This window comes from Parambassis ranga, chromosome 16 (genome assembly GCF_900634625.1).
Source record: "Parambassis ranga chromosome 16, fParRan2.1, whole genome shotgun sequence".
NCBI lineage: Eukaryota > Metazoa > Chordata > Actinopteri > Ambassidae > Parambassis > Parambassis ranga.
The window spans coordinates 12,254,550-12,270,611 of NC_041036.1; the positions used below are offsets into that span (position 1 = coordinate 12,254,550).

Genomic DNA, 16,062 nt, shown 5'->3' on the forward strand with positions numbered 1-16,062 from the left:
GGTCAGGTTGGGTAATGTGTCAACTCAGATATATCACCCTAAAACTCCAGACAATAAATAATGAACTATAATAACAGCTAGTTTGAAGGATGTGCTGTCACACTTGTATCGTGGGAATAGACAGGCTCATTATTTCTATTTTTTTCTTCTATTATGAGATGATGAGAACCTTGTTTACTGCAACCTGCTGTGTTTAGTGTCTTTTCATAACAGAGAATATGAAAAGGTAACTTTTCAGGTAACTTGGCCCAAAAAAGAGGGGGAAAAAAATTCCATCTAATAGATTTAAATATTTGTTGAAAATGTTTTTGGTATTCTACCTGCTGTACCATTTTTTTATTGACTTAATTTTTTTCTATTCTGTTTTTAAATTGTTAAACCCATCGTAAAATGTAATTTAAGTTCACCATTTCCTCTACTCACCACAGGATCGTACTCCCAGAGCTGGTTGCCTTTGAGGTGATGGCACTTGAGCATCATGACGGGTCCATTTAACTTAGACACGTCCAGACACAGGTCGTCTGTCCTGATCTCCTTATTGGCTGTGTAGGAGAAGACCTGGAAGTCACACAAACAGATGTTATATTTTTTTAACGTATCTTCCATCCTTCTCCTTCATTCTTTTGCTACATGATTTTTTTCTTGGTACCTGGTTGCCTCCCATGCCATGGCAGTTGAAAATGCCGACCTTCTCATTCTCCTTGCGGGCCATGTTGTCCAGGCACTGGTTTGTCTCCACGTTTCGGATCTGAGCACATAAATCAGAGTAAGCAACAACACTACCTAACATAAACTGCACTGTTTGGTACAGATTCACATGGTGAATCACGATGATGTGTGTTTGTTGGGGTGTGCGTACCTCTCCTAGGGAGTAGTAGTGCCTGGGGATCTGTGAGTCGGGGTAGATGTTCTCCAAGTACCAGCTGAAGGGTTTACATTGCAGCTTTTGTCTCAGAGCAGTGCGAGACGTGATGTCACCATAGTCCACTTTGGTCACACCTGCACATACACACAAACATTGGCATGTCGGTAAATATGACACACTGTGTTTGTTGACAAGTTGTTAAATGTTTTTTCATGTTTATGAAAGGAGAGCCATTTCCAGCTCAACATTTTGTTTTCCAGGACTCAGTGGGAAGCTTTGTGTGATTCAGTTCCAAAGAAACCTTATTTATCTCATAGGGTCTGTTACGCAGGCCCTCCGCTGAGGATCTAATATTAGCTCCAGGCATTTTAAGGCTCCCTCTCTAACAGCCCACTGTACTTATTAACAGTGTTGCAGGAAGCATTTACTTGCGAGCGGCACATCTTTCTTTTGCTATAGTGGTTCTGATGAAAAATGTAAACCCTCTGACAGAGTTTCTTATTTTTGACAGTCCATCCATCAGAACCTGAGAGTTCAAGTTTACAACATGCAGGTGCTGAGATCAACAGTAACAGTGGTTATTTGACACAGCTGTTTTTATTGTATGTACACACATGTAGTTAACATTATGGCTGTGCTGTACCTACAGCTGATGTAGTAGCTGTAGCATTAGTATGAACATCTGACATAAATAAAAAGGAGGAATAAGGCAACACATTGATGATTCTGATGGGTATTTTTAGACAATATACTGCTTGCACCAGCAGCCAAATTAATTCACTGCTTCATTATCAGTTATTTAGGACCTTTGATCTAAATGCTAAGCTGTGGTTGTACATTTGTTGTTGACTCATGCAGTACCTGCACCATGAGAAATCAATTAATGGATTAATCTTTAAACCTTTTGGTTGCTATCGCCAACCATGTTAAACCCAAGTCAACAGTGTCAGTCCTGATCAGCACACACAGCTGATAACACAGCTGTCCACATACTGTTTTCATAAGCGCGCACCTTGCTAAACATTATATATTAATGTTAAGATGCTAACAGTATGAAATGTTTTGCAGAGGCCCCTTCACTTCTGTTTTGATATTATCTTTTGGTACAATCAAACAAAATTCTTACCAGCCAGCATGACTATAATAACAGTAACAAAACCGCTGATCGCAGCACTGAGCAGGAGAACTGCTCCAATTAGCACACCTAAAAAGCAGCTGATGCTACCCTGCCTATAAATCATATATAGAAATATAAAACTGTTATGTTGGAACTGGTCTAACAATGACAGAACGGCTCTCCTTGTGGAGGATCTGCAGTTGTCACAAAACGATAGGAGTGACTTTCTAAAAATATTCCTAATTTATGGAGTTTAGCTCTACTTTTGCTTGTCTCTCAATATCCAGCTTCTGTGTGTGTGTGTGTTCTTGCAGTTTAAAAGATGCTTCAATGCGTGAAATTACTCGCCGCCCTCCTGTCCTGCACTGCTGGGTCACCAATCCAATATCACAGTGACACTCGGCTAATAGATAGATCACACCTGCCACAGAGATTAGCCTCCACACATGAACACATACATGCATAGTTGCAAAAACTCACACATACATATATACATACACACAGTGTAACTCACCAGGAGAGATGATATAGAAGAAGTTTTTAAATTCATCCATCCAGACTTCTGCCAGGCGGCGGTTGTTTTTGTTGATGATCTGCCCTGTTCCTCCAGGAAACGTATAGGGCGTGGCCTTTCTGAACACATGACCCACGTGAGAGCATGTGACGATCTCTAAAGTCCCGCCACACTGCCAGATCTGTGAAGAACAATCCTCATCAACACTTACAGTAACACCTCGTAGAACAGACATTCTGTAAAGGCCTGGTCAGTGAATGAGCAAAGCATGACCGGTTTGAACTCTGCTGGGAGATGGATGACGCAGACTGGTCCAGTCTGTTTTGTGACAGTCTGAATAAGTTTGATTGAAAGCCAGTCAAGATGACGCCTTACAAAGTATTAGTCAAGTCAAGAAGTCGGCCTCAAAGTGTAACATCCTTGTGTGTGTTGAATGCCTGCCAGTGCATGGAAGAATAGAGTCATGTCAATTGGCTGCGGGTGTGTTCACTCACTCTGAAAGAGATTTCCAGGTTCTCTCCACCCCAGATGTCCATGCCTGCGTCATACGTGCCAATCTCCTGAAAATAATCTCTGTCTATGGAGAACAAGCCGCCCGCCATGGTGGGAGTTCTGAAGAGAGAGATGGCAGAGGAGGTTTAAATTAAGAGCAAGGCTGGTTAGTGCCACTTAATTCACTATCAGCCTGCTTTCTAAAGGTCACTCAGTATCTACAGATACCATCAGAGTTTTATATTTCACTGCTCTCTCCCCCCGATCTTTTCTGTTTTCCTGTTTTTCTCATTGTGTTTTTTTCTGCCTGCTTCTCTGTTGTGATGGTCATGTCAGTTTTTAATGGCCTCATGGCTCTTCCCCTTCTTCTCCCCCTCACAGAAAGGCTTCCTACATTATAAAACTCTTATTTGCTTCTGCTTTTGGCTTTTGTTTAACATCCAAGCTCAGTTACAAAAACAAAAATAACTTGCATACAAACAGAGAGAAACAGGCGAAACATATCCTGAGAGCACACCGGGGCATGGTCTGTTTGCACCGTCTGGCTGAGAGTGAGGAAATAACAGTGAGGAAAAACAGACTGTTAAACGTGATTGTTGTTTAACATGAATGTCATTTATAAATGAAAGACAGCCAATGCAACACTAAAACAAAGAAGTGGATATTGATGCTGGGTGTATGTGTGCTTGTCATTTTACTGTTAACATTTCAAAGCTCTCTAAACCTCTCAGCTCACACTTAAATCACTATTTTTATGAGACTCAAAACACATCACAGTAAAACAAACAAAACCCACTCATTCACAGTAAACCCTTGATCCTAATTAAAGCCATTTATCTAAACAGAGACTGTAAAAGCAGTGTTTACTGCCCAAATATGTTATGACACTGAAAGACTGCCACAAACAGTCAATTCTCTGCTTTTAGTCTGGAGGATTTACAGCATCTAACTGACACAATTCTATTTAATATTTCAAAGGATTTTCAAGTCGCCTTTAGACCTTTGCTGTTTGTCATCCCTTTCCCGCATTTAATAGCTCTAAAGAGAATCTCCAGACTTTTGCACATTACTGTAAATTACAAGGTGGCTGAGCCCGTAACAACCACTTAGCTGCTGAGATTTCCTCCTGTACTGTCAAAGCATTGCAGCAAAAGACCTGCAGCCTGCAATGCCTCAGTAATGAAAAGCAACACCAAATCTGAACACTATGTATGTGTAAAAGCTTTTTAGTCATCCCCACAATGTGCTTGGTGACAGAACAGGGTTTATGTAAATCATGTAATTAGTGTAAGTAATTTCCTGCCTTGACACTACAACCCCTTTTTTAGGGTGTTTTTAGGCCACTTACAGGACACCCTTAGGTAAACTTCTGTTAAGCAGAACTGTGATAAACAACCTAAAACAGGGTCGCAGAGAGTTACATAAGATATATTATGTGTGACCTTGAATATTGGCATGAAGCGTGCTTAGAAACAAGCACAGGAAGAAGAGATGATAGACAGACAGAAATAAGCTCTTGATATTTGTTCCAAGGTCTGAGCCATGAGAAATGATAAAGCAGGCAAAAAAGACACAGAATTTCACATTAACATCTCGACCTCAGCTAGAGAGGAAGGTTCACAGCATTCTTTCAGTGTTAATGTTTTGAAAGACAGCAAGTGTGGTGAATTGAAGTATAATATCTCTGTGCTCATCAATCAATGCTAGGAGGACATTGTTATTGTCCTGTATTGGTGTGAGATCATCTGTGTCTGGTTATTCTATTAATAGAACTCAATGTCTCATTTGAACCTGAGAGGTGGGTGTCTTTTTCACAAGACAAAGTAGGGTATATTATCTGGTCTCAGGATCATCTGGCGATTTTTTTTGAATCACAATTCTTCCCACAGATTGAGCTTCATTCAAGTAATCACATGATAAGTTGTGGATATAATATTCTTGATATAAAAGTTCACTGCTGTTTGGTCAGTAAACAGCCTCACCACCAGCCAGGGAAGTGGTTCATGCTTAAGTTGGTATGCTCACTGCAGCTACAGAACTTAACAAGGAAATCATAAACCTCACTGCTGCTACAAACAGGAAGTGGAGTCCATGAAGAGACTCACTAGAAAAAGCAGCTGAATGACATCAGGTACAAATTTTAAGAAGCATCAAGTGAAAGAGCACAGTAAGTTAGAGTAAATAATAGGATTGGTTCATCTTTATCTCCATCACCAACCTGACAGGAAGTGTGCGGTCTCCTTTGCGGCGGTCCATCTCTCTCTGGGGTACAGGGTACCAGCGGAAGTTCAGCTTCCAGTTGAAGCCTCCGTATGTCATGTCAGATCCAGCCATGTACTCAAATGTATCATCACTGATAACATCAATAATCGGGCACACCACTGTTCTCCTACAGCAAACACAAACAGCAAAACATCAACCTACCGTTCTTAACCTCAGGTGATCATCAACCACAACTAAGTACTCATCTGTAAATACACTTAAAAACACACATCCTGCTGTGACTTCCCATCAGACATCACTCAGTTGCTCAGTACACCTGGTGTGTTTTCCCCATGTGTGTATGTGTGTATCTGCTTACAGGATGCATTAAATAGTGAATGAGTAATTACGCATCAGATAAGCACAAGGGCAAGCCCCCCACAGGCTTCACAATAGTTTATCGATTTTATGTATGCTTGTCAAGTGGTGTGTGCCTTTCATGTGTGTGGGTCTTACTTGTCTTGTTTGATGCGGGCAAGCAGAGGCTCTAGCCATCCTGTTGTGCATTCGCAGTGAGCATCCAGAAAGGTTATAACCTAAGAACATGGAGAGAAAACATTAGACAAATGTAGCAGTGCAAACACCATATGGCAGAGCAGGTCACTGGGCAGTGGATGTCACATATGTACACATCACCGACACACACCTGGCCAGTGGAGATGGACGCTCCCTTGAGCCGAGCACGGATTAGTCCGGACCGCTGCTCCATCCTCACTACTCTGACAGGGACTTCCAACCTTCTGACATACTGCTCCAGTTGTCGTTTCAGGAAGTCTAACACACAATTTAACCAATAAGGATTGAAAATAGAATCGCACAAAGCAGACACATTCACACAACAAAAGCTGGATTACAAGCAACTCCTAGCATCAGAGATCAAAGGTGAGTGTGTGCTTGTGTTTTTGCTTTGCATGTATGTGCCTTAACATGCCTGCCAACATCCCTGCTACCTGCAAACACCTACCTTACACAATCACACATCCCTTGACTTACACCACCCTATCTGTGGCCCAATAAGGTGAAATGTTGCTGTGTGGTGGTGGCTGGGGGGGATTGAGGGTAATAACAGAGTGTAATCCCTGCGGCTGGCGAATTAAAGACCTAATCTCCCCCAAACAGGGATTAACAGCATTGCACAGGGTGGAGTGGCACACACAGCCCTTATACATGTATATGCTGACAGGCTGTCGGGCAGCAGCACACATGCGCACAAAAACAGCTACACACACAAAATCCAGCAAAATCATACGGTAGCTCTAAAAAATAGGCTAAGCCTCAAACAACAGGCACTGAAGGAATTATCTGCAGCGTGTGCCGGTATGAGTATACCTCTCTCACTGGCATCATCCACCAGGACAATCTCCTCCAGAAGAGTGTGTGGGGATCGGTCGATGACAGAGTGGACGGTCCGCAGCAGTGTGCTCCAAGCTTCATTGTGAAATACAATCACCACGCTGGTGCGAGGAAGGTTATCCGGATATAACTTGTTTTTGCATCTGCAAAAATGTGGAACAATACAAGATCATTCAGCACTTCAAAATCTAAAATGTCAAAAACCAAGTGAAGTTGACCCTACGATTCTAAATAGACAGACAAAGTGAGCAAAGAAGTAGACATCACAATCCAGCCTCTGATTGAAAGAGACTGCTACACAGAGAGCTGCACAAGTGAGTCGACATGAGCTGAACAAGAGACTGAAAAATCAACTAAACTATATTTCACAGTCACAGAATCTATCAGATCATTTACATCCAAGGAAAAAAAATCACATTTTTTATATCATATTTTTGATCAGCTTCAAAAAAAAAAGAGAGAACTTTGGATGAATAATGAGTGAGCAACCAAGCGTATGTCCCCCATTTCAGAAAGACAGAAATACTGGGTCAGCAAGATGACAGATGATTAGTGATACTAATTAGAGTGTGAGTCATTATCAGTGTGGAGCACACACATCAAACTCTCTTATTGAGAGACAGAGAAGAATGTAAATGTCTAACAGAGGACAACAGGCACACGAAGACAGTTAATAGCGCAGTGAAGAGTGGGTCACAGTCTTATTTAAATAGCTCTCCACAGTATTCCCTGAGAAACGCTCCATTTTAAATAGTCATATTGGTGGATTTGCATCATTTAGGCCATTAATTACAAAGTTTGTGCTTCATTCATTTCAATATTACACCTGACAGTTTTCTCAAAAATACTGAAAGTGGAACTTGCAGATTTTGAACCAGCTTTTTTTTTTATGTCAGGTCAGGTAATACTGTGAAATGAACTTTTCTTCTATATAGTCGGCAACTACAGCTCCCTGTGCACACCAGGTGATCTGGCAGTTTGACAGCTCCATGGCTGTAAACTACAAATCACACTTGCTGTCTTCAACCTGCAGGGAAAGCTGTGTTGCAGCAGAGTTTAAAGCAGAAAAATTTGATTTGTAACATCACAGGAAACCTTTAGGCCACACATGGACAGGGGTGGATATGCAAGACATTACTGCATGAAAACATGCAATAGGTTTTTTAATTATGCCTTATGTTAGCAATTAACACTGCTCCAGTTTGTGTTCAACCTAACCCTAAACTGTCAGCCTTCACTTTAGCTGCCTATTTCTTTTTTGAGATCCATCACACCTTTGGAGCACACATTCTCACACTTATTCCATCCATATTTATACATTTTGGATTACAGTATAAGGCTGTACATGCACACAACCCATACTCAGCATTCAGCTTATTCGACTTACAAAATCCAGTTCAGTGTTATAACAAAGTCTTTCCATTTGTGGATCCCTACTAAGGACAGGTGGTTTCACTGACTACAGTGATTGATTTTACACTGAATTCTGCTTTTACTCTTCAAATTAATCAGAGATCAGTTTTGGTCAAGTTGGAGTAAGGCACACATCTACAGTAAGTCAGGAAACATGACCTACGCTAAATGACTTGGCACCTGCAGCCTGGCATGTCCCAAGTGTCTCAAATGAACCATGGTAAGCAGCTCAACTGTCTATTTAAGACAAAACTGAAACAAGTCCAGCTTCCTTCCTTTGATAAATTCACCTCACAACATTAAATGTAATATGATCTCTCTTCCTCCATCTTCATAACTGCCTCTTCCTTTCTTGTGATCATCGGTGTTGGAATGCTTCCTCTCTGCTGCTGATTCTGACAGAAGGAATGCAGCAGCAACAGAGAAGAGGAGGTCAAGAGTATGCTTGATTCTGCAGCTGCCTCTGGAGCATGCAAACACAACACAGTCATTCTCAGTCTCTGTTGTGTGCATGCGCTCATACTCTCCAACAAGGAGGGAAGTAAATGAGCACACAAGATGATTCATTGTAAAAACAGAGGCAGCCTTCGAGTCCTTATCCATGCAGCCAGTTCATTATTTCTCTCTCAAAGAGAGAAACAAAGACTTTGCACCTTTTAGGATATGACTGTTGGTCAGGAGAACCTATGTGTGACCACCAAACCAACATGTGGTGGTATTACCATGTTTTTGTGTCATATGGATGATAGAGGAACATTTGGCAACAGCAGAGCAGGGTAATGACTTACAGCCTTTTTCTCGAGCCAGTGGATTGTGGGGATTTTTAGGATGGGATGGGCAGACTGGTTCTAATTAAACAGCATTACTCTTGCACCATTACACACAAGGATGCACACACATACATTTATAAATGCATTCACAAACACACATTGCAGTCAGCATCTAAAAAAGGAGAAAATGTCAAGTTTTCTTAAAGGTGTGGTCATGGAAAATGTTTCATACACTGCAGATCCACCCAGCATGATGTACACACACACACACAGCCGATGACTGCACAGCTGACAATAATGAAAATAATTGTTAATGGTGACCTCCTTGGCTATGATGAATTCACTGACTATTACTAAACCTGCTGGTTCGTAACACTCACAGAAAATAAACACAAATGTATGCGCGCCTGCACACACAGGCACACATTCCCTTGCTCGATATTGACTCTTTCTTATCTCCTAATTGGAAAAGCAGATAGACGGAGGGAAGGCTGAGTGAAAACACACCTAGTAATCAACTCTCGCTCAAAGACTAAAACCCATTTCACGGATCAATGTCCTCTTTCCTGCCCGTCAAGTGTGCATGTGCCCCTGCCTGTCAGTCTTGCACCTTTCAGTCAGTGTTTCTCTCTATCACGCAGAAAAATTTCACAACTGATCCATGCATGTTCCTTTGCTGAAGCAAAAACTGGGGGCGACGGACAGCTGAGCTGGTTTCCACCTGCCTGAACTACATCTTCCAAGCTGCTGGCCAGATCCACGCCTGTCTGCTGTTCTGACAGCCTTGCTCTGCCTGTCTGAAGGCTGAACAACCTACACTGACACACATTTAAATAACATTATCATTCTGTTTACAAAGTGAAGGACTTGTGAACTGCATGCATAGCCTATTATTAGTGCAGCTAAATAAGAGCACTGGGCTTGATTTCCTTTACATTTTGGGAATGCAGGAGGTAAAATATATGGTATTAGAGCCTGACAAAATAAAAAACAGAGAAGAGTAAAGAACGTCACTGACAAGAAACTAATTTGACAGCTTTAGTCACTGTCGTGCTGCGTCATCAGGGCTACATACAGCCATGTGGAAAAAATCTAAATCTGGTAACTGTTAAGACATCATGCAACTAAACTGATTCATATGTGTTAATTTCTCTTCTGTCACAAAGAAACTGATAATAGTAAACTTTATTATGATTATTAGAGTGCAAATCAATATGTGTCACATAAGGCTACAAAGAGGCAACTAATACAACAGAGCAATATTATGATAGAATTACGGTATTGTAATTGCATTGCTATGTCAATGTAGTAATGGATTTAGTAAAAGAACACAGTACAACAAAAAGGTTGCTGCTTTGTCACCTTAATTAATCAGGAAACACCCACATGCATGCTGATAGTTGTTTCTTAAATCATCCCATGGATTTGCTTTGAAATCATGATAAAAGCATGCATCTCCAAAACGTGTGGTCTGTTTGTTTTATTCCACTGACCACATCAGCATCTGTGAACTTGACCAAACCCTTGTTTTCAGGAGGTTTCTGTTTGGTCATTTAATCCCCACAACTGACAGCTTTCAACCCCAAAAACAGCCCGAACAGTCCACTATTTTAACCAGAGTGAAAGTAGTTGTTGTTCATAGACGGTATTATTCCAAACACATTCCCAAAAGAAAATAAATGGGCTTCTCACAGCTGGAAAAGATTAAAATGAGCTGTGGATGATACAGTTTTATGAACACCCAGAAAACAAAAAAAACAGTTGTTAATTATTTGAAAAGCATTCTGCTGTCTCTGTGTGGAGTTTAATTGGTAGTGGCATTTTAAAATTGCAATCTGAAAAACACATATAATTTCCTGTTAGTGATACTTCATTGCTGTAAAGATGGTCTATTCATAAATCTTGACTATCTATAGAGCAGAAAACACTCTGAAATCAGACCAGAGAAAACAAGTGGCAGTAAACCTTCCACACCCAGAATGCCTGCGACATACATTTTAATAATTCACATCTGATTAAAACTCTGTAGAATGCTGTAAAGTCCATGTGATGTATCTTTTCTAACCTGACTTGTGTCTCCAAGCATTCATTTCCCTCTATGACATCATTCATAACCTTTGCTGAACTCTGCAAGTTAGACATCTGGTTTGGGATTTATAATAAATTACCTTTGTGGGATGTTCCCAACAAAGGATACCACCTGACAGCTGTTTAAAGGACAATGTTATTGGGGGGGGGGGGTGACAGGAGAGACGATTAGATGAGGCCGCTCACCCTTCTAGGCGGACGTCCGGCAGAGTTCGATTGAGAGCGATCATCTCAGAGGCCATGAGGTTGAACTGGTTAATCTTAAACATCTCCTTCATCTTCTCCTGGTTCTCTTTAGGGATCACCACAGGCTTCCCCCCTTCACCAGGCCCATCTCGTGGCCTGGACAGAGGATCTAGTACACAGACAGTTTTGTAAGAAAGGCTGTTGGACATTTAATGTGTCTTAGAAGTGTAGGTGTGGCAGTGAACACTCACCGTCTCTCCCAGGCAGTCCTCTTTCCTTCTTGTCATCACACTTGTTGCACTCACTGAAGTAGAGCAAAATGAACATGTCCAGCATCACCCAGACCAGAGAGGTGGCCAAGACCACCTTACAGTAGGCGAACCTCCGCATCCTAAAAAATGTAAAAAGTGAGAAAAGGAAAGAATTAAATCATTGAATATAATTTATATCTTGCTGAGGTGAGGGGAAATGCTGTCTGCACAAACACACAAGACCCATCTCTCTTCTCATGTTTCACCTGCCTTTACATTCACTTTACTCAATATCTACCTTTCCCACAGCCCTAAGCCTGTGTGTCTTCCAAACACCTCCGTCTGTCAATCGCCTTGTCTGTCAGTCTCTCTGAGAGCCCTCTGCAAATCTCTTACATCACTTTAGAACAAAACCAGCAAATCTATGAGGATAAGTTTATCACTAGTTTGCTGTCTTACACCCTCATAAGCACAATAAACATTGACGCATCTTAAAGAGACACAAGTGTCAATATTCATTGACACTTGTGTCTTAGGAGGGGTTGTGTCGTTGCATCTAAGCAAGGGTTTAATCGCTTAAAGAATGTAAGCAGAATTACACAACAGAAACAGACATCTACTGTATTAGTGTCCTCAATCCCCTGCAGTATACTAGTCAATATACCCTTTGTACATTCAACATACCTTGTGTGGTGAAGTGCAGCCAGACACACACCCACAGGTAAGCGCGCACACACACACACAGAGCGGAGAGAGAAGCTGTGATAGTAATTGCTTTTCTTTGGCAGGCAGCAAGAGACAAGAAACAGCCACATTAAAATTCCACTGCTCCTCTTTCCTTCTCTCCTCCAGCACTCTCTCCTCTCTTTGGCTGATTCTCTGCCTCAATGATCCCTCAGGTTGCAGCAGCACAAGCAGAGGGGGAGAAAATTAATTTGGCCACAGTGATTTCTCTCGTACCCCAGGGAGGAAAAAAAAGGTGTTTGTGCATAGCTAGCTTAGCTTAGCTTAGCAGCAAAAGAGGATGGAGAAGTGCAGAGCAGCGTTTCTAAATTCCACCCGATAGGATAACACAAAGTGCTGCGCGTAGCAGAAAACAAGAGTAAAGAATCGTCAGTTTCTAAGTTTGTGCCTGCAAGAATAGTTTCGTTTTGTGTATGTGTTACACAGATATACATAAAGTTCCTAACCAGCATACACAGTGTCAACATGTAGGGCAGAAAGAGACACACTTTACATTCTTAAAGAGCAAATTACTGCTGAGCTGCAAATTTGACTGAAGACTTTGCAAGATTTTATCTCTTAGCTGAAAAACTGGTGCAGAACAACCAACAGTAGATATGTCATACTGTAGTCTTGAGGGGAGAAATTTGACCACAGCACCACAGGTTTGCCAAGGCTGATGACAGTACTTCTTATTTCATCTTTCAAAAATACCCATATTCACACTCTGTGAGTAAGTTTTCAGACTCAATAAGAGTTTATATTTCCTTCTATGTCTACAAGCCTCTTGGTGAACTGGCACCTTGTACATGCATGACACTGGGCTTTACCAGCATCTCTTCATCAATCAAGAGTCACAGACAGGCTCCAAGGACAGCTGGTTTAGGTATTGTACACCCTTCTATAGATCATAAAAATCCCTAGAATACCTTGTAGAGAACCTCTAAATAAACATGGGAAAATCTGTTTTAATTAAGATTAAATAGGATTTTCTGATTTTGTTTAAGGAATGTAAAGGGCTTTGATTAACTGACAAATTGTTGGTTTACAAACCATATACACAAGAGGTGGTCTAGTCTTTTGGCAGCATCCTGCATATGTGTATGTCACCATCTTCGGTATGTGCAGTGCAGTATGTTCACACCACTGACAGCAGTTACGGTTCACACATGCAAGTGTTAGTATGTGTAGACAGTATGGAGGTGCTATACTAAGGCACACTACTGTAACTCTGGATAGTTTATCTCACTTCCTTTTGTTTGTTATCTCTTGTGTTTTCTGTAAGCCACGGTAAAGCACCCACACTTTCTTGATTTTTTTCCATTGCATGTGCAGAAAACAGCTAAAAGACATAAAAGAAAATATAGCACTTATAAAATAGCATCTGAGCATATTATTTGGAAAATGCAGAGATCTTTATGGATACCCTAGAGAGTTTATTAGATTGCCTGTTTCACTATTTGGATCACCCCTCTCAAAATTCCTGAAATTCCAAGATCTGCGTGAAGCCTGAAATCCAGTCCTTGCCCTCAGATGCCTCTTGTTTCTGTTTCTCTGACCACTTCTGGATTGTGTTTGCCTCGCTTGACCTTTATGCAGTAACACCACACAATCTGACAACGCAGCAAAAATTGGAAATCTCTCTTTTCACCTCTTCCAGAACACAAGTCAGAGCAAGGCAAACACACCAAACACATCAGAGTGCCCTCAGAAAGATGACACACTCCATCACATACAGAGTATTTATTCACAAAGTTTTCAGAATGCTTTCAAAGGGAAGTCAGCTGGTTTCCTTGACAGCTATTTGATCACAGCGCCTGTGAAAGTGGTAGACATCATTGCCCCAAGCAGCAGCAGAGATGATTTATATGCATTTACACTGAATAAAAGCAGGCATATATACTTTTCCTATTGCAGTCTCATAACCATGCCTTTCTAACTCACTGTATTTCTAATCGGGGATGGCAGAGGACACCTCAGGTCTCCTCTGTGCTCACGGAAGCTCCAGGCCTTCCTTCTGTGTGTGCTGCATGTGTGCAAGTGTGTGTCAGTTCAGTTTATGTTGGGCACTAGTCTCTTTGAAGTCTCTTTTAAAACAGCCTAGCTCCCCATGACACTAAACAGACACACAATCTCCATCCTGCTCACTCACTCTAATCCATTAACATATCACGTTCCCTCCATCTTTCTTTTATATCTCCATCCTGAGCATCTTGCACGTTCTGTCTCAGCCACCCTACCCCCACTCCCCTGTTCCTCTTGTCTCCTTTCAAGAGCGGTTGCCATCACTACTTCCCTACAAGAACACAATTTCCCCCTTCACATCCTTCTCTGTGTCTCTCTTCATCTTCCCCTCCTCTCTTCTTCTCCACAGGCTTAATCCCCCTTTAGAGATTGCACAACCACTGTTTCTCACCACCACTTGGAAAAACTGAACAAGAGGATCCAGAGTTTCACTCACTTCACAATTTATGACTGAGGTTTAGGAGCCTCCCATCTGAGGATTTTATGTTTATCTGTGTAAAAGAAAATGAAGAAGAAGGGAGGGAGATTTTTCTGAGTGTGTGAGTGTGTGCAAATGAGAGAGAAGGATTTGTGTGTTACTAATCAACACAGAGTTTGTGCTGCTGAATTATATGATAAACTACTAAGAGTTTATTTACTTGCTCATTGTGTAGCAAAGTTTATCTTGTGCACAACCAGATGCTTTTTATTTCAGCCACTTGCTCTCTCATTAACAAGTATGTAAAAATGCATCATGTCGTTTGAAGCCTTTTCAAGGTGAACATCAGAGATGGAGCTATTCAAATGTATGAGCTGTCCTTGGGTCATATGGGCTTGATAAGCTCAACAGTTTCCAAGACAACGCTGATGGGAGTGCTGATTTTCTCAACAGTGGTAATGCCTCTCAATTGGAGCAGAACAAGGCACAGGCTAATATTAGGGAAGGGAGACAGAACAAGGTGGCCTGAAGCTCCATCTATGTGGCTCTCTATGGAGTAGCTAAGGTTCATGGGTCCTTCTGGCAAAACTGCAAGGGTCACTTCATATCCAGATCATAACCTTGACTATAGAACACAGACTGGTGTCATACAAGTTGACAAGAGAGAAAGAGACCTGCTATCAGTTCACAGAGAGAAAGAGAGACAGAATATATACTTATATATGGTACTGCCTTTAACTGAGGAGGTATTCAAAGAACTTACTGCATACTGCATATCTGCAGTATGTTATACATAGGCAATGTTTCAGCTTTCAAAGACCACCTCTACCAACATAAAAAGTTAAAACTGCACACTTTTATTAGGTAAACAATGGTGCTCATTTACATTGCAGTCTATAAGTAAATTGATCACAGGCTCAATGCCAACAGGGCATACAAGGACTGCCTTCTAAACTTGGACAATCAGTCAAAATCTCATTTTACGTGTTACATCCGTTTTTCTTAGCTGCACTACACAATAAAAGCCAGCCAGGTTACCATGCACCCTTCTAGATTTACATAACTCCAAATAGAAGTAGAAAAGAAGTGGAGAGGAGAAGGGTGAAGGAAGGGCAGCGCGATGCAGAGCAGTTCAATTCAATCCTGTGCTTGGCTCTGATGCTCTCTGCTCACCAAGTAAGCTGACAAAAGACTGTGCGAAAATATGAAGAACGCAAAACATGAGATTTGTATCAGATGTGCTTACAAGTTAGGGCAGTTGAAGAGATTATCAATAACTAGGTTGAAGGTTGAAAATGTTTCAATAATCTTTCTTTAAAAATAAATGTTGAGTAACTCCCTATCTGTAAAATATATCATAACTTGACATTAGTTGTTCTCCATCTTTTTAGGCGGAGGTCCGGCAGATTTTAAAGCATAAAAACTGGCAATGGCATAAAAAAAAGCACCACTTTTTTGCTGCAATGGCCAATGCCACTTCGTTTGAAAAAGAAGGGAGGGAACAGAGAGAGAGAGAACAAAGAGTAAAGTTTGAAAACTACAAGTGTAAAAGAGGCAAAGAGCAAAACGGACAGAAGTGCCGATG

General features: G+C 41.3%; 1 protein-coding gene across 2 annotated transcripts in view; it reads right to left on the reverse strand.

The window, feature by feature from the left end:
- The window catches only part of galnt1 (UDP-N-acetyl-alpha-D-galactosamine:polypeptide N-acetylgalactosaminyltransferase 1), a 33,185-nt gene that overhangs the window by 1,402 nt on the left and 15,721 nt on the right, over positions 1 to 16,062 (reverse strand). For both annotated transcript variants that reach the window (XM_028426012.1, XM_028426013.1), the window contains exons 3-13: positions 11,312 to 11,451; positions 11,061 to 11,229; positions 6,580 to 6,746; positions 5,897 to 6,024; positions 5,707 to 5,786; positions 5,207 to 5,377; positions 2,991 to 3,108; positions 2,497 to 2,677; positions 860 to 999; positions 650 to 748; positions 424 to 558 (exon numbers count right to left, since the gene is read on the reverse strand). In XM_028426012.1, the coding sequence (XP_028281813.1) occupies positions 424 to 558; positions 650 to 748; positions 860 to 999; positions 2,497 to 2,677; positions 2,991 to 3,108; positions 5,207 to 5,377; positions 5,707 to 5,786; positions 5,897 to 6,024; positions 6,580 to 6,746; positions 11,061 to 11,229; positions 11,312 to 11,450 (1,527 nt within the window). In that variant the 5' untranslated portion in view covers position 11,451. The remainder of the gene's footprint in view (positions 1 to 423; positions 559 to 649; positions 749 to 859; positions 1,000 to 2,496; positions 2,678 to 2,990; positions 3,109 to 5,206; positions 5,378 to 5,706; positions 5,787 to 5,896; positions 6,025 to 6,579; positions 6,747 to 11,060; positions 11,230 to 11,311; positions 11,452 to 16,062) is intronic.